Here is a 6,114-nt window from a genome sequence, read left to right on the forward strand (position 1 = left end):
CTCCCTAGTTCAGACAAACATCTGTTATACTGTAGAAGGACAACTATCTCCCAAACCACGGAGAGCCTGCAGCCAAAGCCAACAGCACCAGCCCCAAGCATTGAGCACAGTCAGCCTTTATATCCAGCCGGGATAACATTTCACATGTTTTGATTAAAATTAGCTAATTTGTAATTCTAGAACCTATGAAACTTAAAAGCTGCCATCCATATAGAGGGCGTTAGGCAGCATCTTAAAGGGCCAGAGCTAGCTGTGGTGGCCTGGTGGCCTTCTCTGGTTGTCTCCCACTCGCCATTTAAAAAACGGACACGGGGAAAGTAATGTTGAAAGGCAAGACAGGAGGGAAAGGCCAGAACTGTAGAGCACACTGGGCCACATGGAGAGAAAACAACTTTCACAGATCTTTCTTTTCTTTTTTTAAAACTGTCTATCATTAGAATCAATGGTGGTTTCTGTTACAGGGAATGGTATTAATTTCCAAGGCAAAGCTTCCTAACTTTCCCAGACGGATACCTCCTGCTTCCAGACACTAAATTCTTCACCACCACCTCCCAAAATAAAAGCCCTACTTCCAAAACGTGAAATACAAGTGAAACTCCCGCGAGAGGGGTAAAGCTACCAACATACACCTAGTTTCACAAACACATAAGATGTGTGTCTGTCTGCCCCTTCTAAATGTGGGCTTCATCTCAGCACCCTCTCACCAAATGTGCTCGCTATAACCAAGAAGATGCCAAAAACCGCAATTAACAGTGAATTAGTCCCATACCATTTTAACCAGTTTGCCTTTCAAATACAAACTTAACCAAAGCTGACCAAGTCACCTGACCCTATTGAAGATTCCATGCAGAAGTGGGGAACACCAAGAAACGTGAAAAAACAAGCCTTATATATATTTAATGTCATAGAAACACATCTATATACGAAAAGAGATTTCTTTTTCAAATCGAGAAACTCGTGAAATGCACACGCAAGATAAAATCCTCGCCCAGGCAAAACACACAACTTTGAGGAAAATAAAGAAGTGGGGGTGAGGAGAAGAGCCCAGGCTGAGCCGTGTTCTTGGGCTTCAACGCGAACAGCTGGAGCGCCAGGAGGCTGCGCTAGCCACCTCTGGAGCACCGCTGGCCTGGCAGGGCGCCCGGCCTCGCAGAGAGGACTCCGGGCTGGCCTTCGCGAACAATGGGCAGGCGGCTGCGGAGGCCGCCCCTCAGACAGCTGGCTTTCAGCCGGGCTTGCCGGGTCTGCTAACTGGAAAGTGAGGCGTGCAGAGGCGAGCGGGAGAGCCGGGGCAGCGGCGGAGAGGAGCGGCCGGGGACAGCGAGGCGAGCCCGCTGGCTGCAGCGTCCTCGACCCGCGCCGCTCCGGCCCAAGCCTCGGGCACTGACAGCTACACGGCCGCAGCTGGCGAGTTGGAGCAAAACGGGATCACCGAGCCTGGGGATGGACCGGGAAGAGGGATGGAATCCAGGTATCCCGGGTGCCCCGGCCCAGCGCCTCTTAACTTTGGAGGGGTCCGGAGATTCATTTCCGAAAAAGGGAGAAAGGCTACACCGACCCTCGGGAAAGCCTCTGTACCAAGCTCACTCGCCACTGGGGTTCAATGCCCTCGCCCGGCAACATCTGTGCGGATCTAGGGTTTGTGAGGTTAAATAGTGTGCCCCCCGCCCCCATCAAATCTGAGGTTGGCAGATTTCGGAGATGCAGCCCGTGAGTTGGCTTCGGCTTTGCACCTGGAGGGGGAGCTGAGGCGTCCCAGGGACCCGGCAGAAACTGACAAGCGCGCCCCTGTCCCCCCCGCAGCCTACACAACAGCCCGAAGGGAGCGGACGGAATAAAGAGCTCGGTCTCCCCGGCCCCCGAGTCCGAAAATACCTTCATCTCCTCGTTGATTTCCCTCTTCACAGGGTGAGCTGGTTTCCGGCTCCTTTTATTTTCCGGAGGTCTCCCTTCTTTCTCCATTTCTGCCATGTTTTTGTGTCTGGTTTCTGTGGAGATGAAATGGCTGCTGCCGCCGCCGGCGGTAGTGGTGGTGGTGGTGGTGGCGGTGGCGGTGGCGGAGGTGGAGGTGGTGCTGATGGTGGCAACGCTGGCGGAGGTAGCGGGGCTGGCGGGTCCGGGGCTGGGAGGGGGTTTGGGGGGGGAGGGAGACGGGCGAGGGAGGAGCGGGGTCTCTTCTAGCGGCGGAGACCGTCAGTGGCCGTCACGGGGAAGGGTAGCCCGGGGAGTCTCGGGGATGCCGCCGCCGCCGCTCCTGCCGTCGCCGCCGCCGCTCCTGCTGCCGCCGCTGCCGGTGCCACCGCCGCCGCTCCCGCTCCCGCCGCCGCCGGGCTGCATCCTCGGGGCCCGAAGGAGTCGTCAGCCATCTTCCTGCGCTCTGTCTGTCCGCATGGGCGAGAGGAGCGCCGGCCACGGCGGAGACAGCTGCTCTGGGCGTGCGTGCGTGGATCTGTGTGTGCGCCCGGGAGAGCGCGCCAGCCCCGGCGCCCTGCGCCTCCCGCGAGCCGAGCCGCGGGCGGAGGGAGGGACTGAGCGGGGAGGGGTCCGAGGGAGGGGAGGCTGGGGGGGGGACAAGGCCAGCCCCCTGCTCGCGAGCGGGCGTGGCTTCCCGGTCGTCGTAGACGCGGATGCTGCGCGGCTCCGGGGGCTGCTGGCGGCCGCCTGTTCCTGGGCGGCGGGCACCGGCCCTTCTCGCAGCCGCCACCTCCTCGCAACGACCCTGCCTGCTCCAGAGCTCCGTGCCGTGGGCTTCGGTGGGCTCGGAGCTGGCTTCTGAGGGTGACCTAGAGGCCGCTGAGGCAAAACGTATCGGGGTGAAGGGTGGAGGTGGAGCGGTGAAAGGGCGCAGGGACCTGAAGGCAGGGCGAGCACTCGGCCCCAGGGTTGCAGCGCCGGGGAGCGGAGGGAAACCTAGACCGGACCCACCGCTCAGGCTCCAGTGTCCTGCTCCGGGGGCCACTGCAGACTACTATGTGGAGGCCGAATGTCCCTTAGCCAGGTCCCCAGCACAGCGCGCCGTCAGACTGTTTGCCAGGAAGCTTTTCGCCTTCCTGAGAAGGACTTCGAAGTAGGACAACTCAGCCTTCGGCTCCCTGATTTTCTTTCTTGCTCTCTCCCTCCCCCCTCTGCCCCAAACGCAGGCTTATGTTCTGTTACAAAGTAGCATCTTTACCGGGTGACCCGGCTTGCACCCTCACCATGCCCTGAGCTTAATGGGAAGGGTTGGGCTTAGTGGGTTCTGCTGTGCGCGCAGGATTCCCTCCCAGGATCCCTCCCTCCAGAAGCCCCACGTCCTCGCCACGCACGGCAGGACCCTCTCCTCTCCGCCGGGTTTTACACTCTTCTACCAGACTCGCATCTGCGGGCTCATCCTCCATGCGCTCACGTGTTTCCTCTTGGGCCGCCTCTGTCCACGCCCTGGACCAAGGTCGGCTTCGCCTGTCCCTCTTTTGGGTTGAGGTTTTGGCGTGAACCGTTTGACGAGGCTCCAGAGACAACACACAGCTCCGAAAAGCTCCTACACACGCTGCAAAGGGACGGCACCTAGATGTTCCCAGCTCAGTTTTGCCACGCCGCTCCACTTTGTAATTACCTGACACAATGTGATATGGGGTTGTCCATTGTTCCCCGGCTTGTTATTACGGAGTGTTCATTATGACAGTGGTGGAATTTAAAATTACACATTTTTAAGTACTTAAAAGATAGAATGAATTCGGTGTGGGGGTATGAGTAAGCTTTTCATTAAAATCTCAGTTCAGCCTATCAAGTGGGATTCATTCTGAGTATTGCCTTGCCTAATTTGCATTTTAGCATTGTTTTGTCTCTTAAGCATCGAATTAAAGATATCTGGGAGCGTACTCTGCAGGGCTGAACAACTCCAAGAGGCCTGCTTTGCATTTTAGCACAATGTGTTTCGTACACACCAAGTGCCAAATATTTGGGAGTGTCCCCTGGAAAACAATTCCTTGCACCTTGTCTTTCCCGTGCTGAGGGTGCGAGGGGAAGCGGTACCCGGCTGCTCCCATTACCTGTCTATCCCAAGCCATCCAGGAGGCCTGTGGGAACTACTAAGAGACAGCCTTTGCCTTTTAGGGGGGTCATAGTAAAAGGCCAGGGGTTCGGGGTAATAAAACCTGTATTCATTACAAGGTTGCAAGGAATTAAGGAAGGGAATAGATGGAAATCGAGGGAACGTGCACCCAACTTGAAAGCCCCAAGTCCTCTGGCCGGGTCTCCAATTTTGCAGTAGACCTTGGAAAACCTCCAGCGACTGGGTAGTTAAGGCTAAGAGAAGCCCAGACTCCTTCCAGATCACTAAGGAGTGCAGTGTATGGTGGGCTGCACTTTAGACAGAGGGCATCTCTGTTATACTGTTGTTGGTAGAGGAAAGGAGGAAGTCCTTGGTGTTCTTAAAAATCACAATTTCACCCAAACAATACAGAGACCACAACTGGTTGGCTCTTTCCATTCTGTCCTCTTCATGTTTAGCTCGAGAGGTGGTGGGAAAACGTTTTTCCCCCTTAACTTGGTAAAACTACAGACACATGTTGTAAAATAAACTATGCAATAAGAAGCCTTTGTCTCTTGGAAACATATTTACGTCTTCTCTGTTTCCTTTGGTTGCCAGAGCTGTCACAATTGACTCACTGTTGTTCGGCTGATATCAAGTAACAAGTTGTATACCCCCTGTCTTAGATACAGTTTCACCAGTTAAGAAACAAGTAAACAGAAAAGGTAAACTCTAGCCCCGATTTATATTTAGAAGCAGCTGCACTTCTTTCAAAGGGAGTAACTTTAAAGAAACAGCCCAGGGGTTTAATGACATCCATCAGCCACCTGTTCCTCCCTGCCCTCTAGAAAACTGAGGTAAGACGATTGGACCAGAACCCATGAAGCAGATCTTTACTTACAATGGAAACTCCTTGTCAGTATATCTGGGAAAAACCGTTACCCTGACCTGAACTTTGGAACTGTAATCGCTACATGTTCGTGAATCTCTGTTTTCCCAAACGTACCGTAGAAGGCAGTTAGTTACACCAAGAGTTGGCGCTTTATACACTTAGAATCGTGAGTCGAATCATGTTCCCTGAGTAACTTCTTTGTAAACGTGTAACTGTGGGTAGAAGCAATAACATAAATATGTTTCTGAAGACTCCCTCCTTCCTCCAGCCCACACACAGCATCCAAGCCTCCTGGTATACAATTAGACCTCAGTTTCCCCCCTCATTAGCCCTGTCAATCACCAAGATAGGCAGAGGGCCAATCTTGTGTGTATTCCTCAGTTACCTTTTGGTGTTCTTCCTACTTTAGAGTTCCTCTTGGTCTTAATCTGGGCCTGCTTCACCTAGTAAACACATCAGAGGACAGATGAGAAGACCCCAGAGTGGTCTTCTACAGATGAGTTTGCTCTCACCTAGAATGGATTAGTGTACCCTCAAAGCATCTTAAAGTGTTTTTCTGGGTAGCATTCGAAATGAGTGTTCGTCTTGTACAAATTCTGCGCTCTAGCTAAAGGTAAGAATTAAAATATGATTAGGATGTTGAACATGCGATAGGAATTATCTCACTTAATATTCATAACATCCTGTGAAGCTGCTTTTGTTATCTTCAAATCACACCGACTCTTATGCAAGTTGCTAAGAAGTACTGGGACGTGGACTTATAACTTCCTGTCTGGAGTTTTTAATTTTATGCTAATCTGATTTGGTAAATTCCTGTAACAATCTACATTCTACCTTATCTGAGGCCCATATTTTCACAGATTAAAACACATTTTTACCTTGAATTCTTACTTCTTTAAGTGGCATCTATTTCTTGCCACTGGTACATAATCTAACATTATATTCGCCAATCAGCATGGCATTAGATTTCCTTGAGTTAAAGTGGAAGCAACCGTTCTTAGGAAAATCCCAGAGGCTTAAAACAACAAAGATTTGTGTTTCTAGTTCCAACAAAGTCAGCCGTGCTTGGCAGCGGCAAAGATAACCAGCAGATTCTCAATCCTCGCGATGTGTTTGGTTGTTTGTTTTTGACAAACTTGCTTTGTAGCCTAGGCTAGCCTTAGATTTAAGATTCCCCTTCCTTAGCCTCACTGGGGCCAGGACTATAAGTGTG

General features: G+C 52.4%; 2 protein-coding genes across 5 annotated transcripts in view; one reads left to right on the forward strand and one right to left on the reverse strand.

Moving 5' to 3' along the window:
• Window positions 1-2,537, reverse strand: part of Sobp (sine oculis binding protein homolog) — a 179,163-nt gene extending 176,626 nt beyond the window's left edge. Inside the window, exon 1 of one of the 4 annotated variants that reach the window (NM_001104640.2) lies at window positions 1,876-2,537. In NM_001104640.2, the coding sequence (NP_001098110.1) occupies window positions 1,876-1,971 (96 nt within the window). In that variant the 5' untranslated portion in view covers window positions 1,972-2,537. The remainder of the gene's footprint in view (window positions 1-1,875) is intronic. The other 3 variants (NM_001412110.1, XM_063279176.1, XM_063279175.1) reach the window with 3 other exon arrangements.
• An 80-nt stretch (window positions 2,538-2,617) lies between these two features.
• Window positions 2,618-4,568, forward strand: 9030612E09Rikl (RIKEN cDNA 9030612E09 gene like). The gene has a single exon (NM_001109496.1). The coding sequence runs from the start codon at window positions 2,628-2,630 to the stop codon at window positions 3,069-3,071; it is 444 nt and encodes a 147-aa protein (NP_001102966.1). The 5' UTR covers window positions 2,618-2,627; the 3' UTR covers window positions 3,072-4,568.
• The last annotated feature ends 1,546 nt before the right edge of the window (window positions 4,569-6,114 follow it).

The sequence above is a fragment of the Rattus norvegicus genome, chromosome 20, assembly GCF_036323735.1.
Source record: "Rattus norvegicus strain BN/NHsdMcwi chromosome 20, GRCr8, whole genome shotgun sequence".
In the NCBI taxonomy this organism is placed as follows: Eukaryota; Metazoa; Chordata; class Mammalia; order Rodentia; family Muridae; genus Rattus; species Rattus norvegicus.

Excerpts from the sequence above, each read along its gene's own strand:
- 9030612E09Rikl (NM_001109496.1), top strand. The coding sequence starts at position 2,628 with ATGCTGCGCGGCTCCGGGGGCTGCTGGCGGCCGCCTGTTCCTGGGCGG.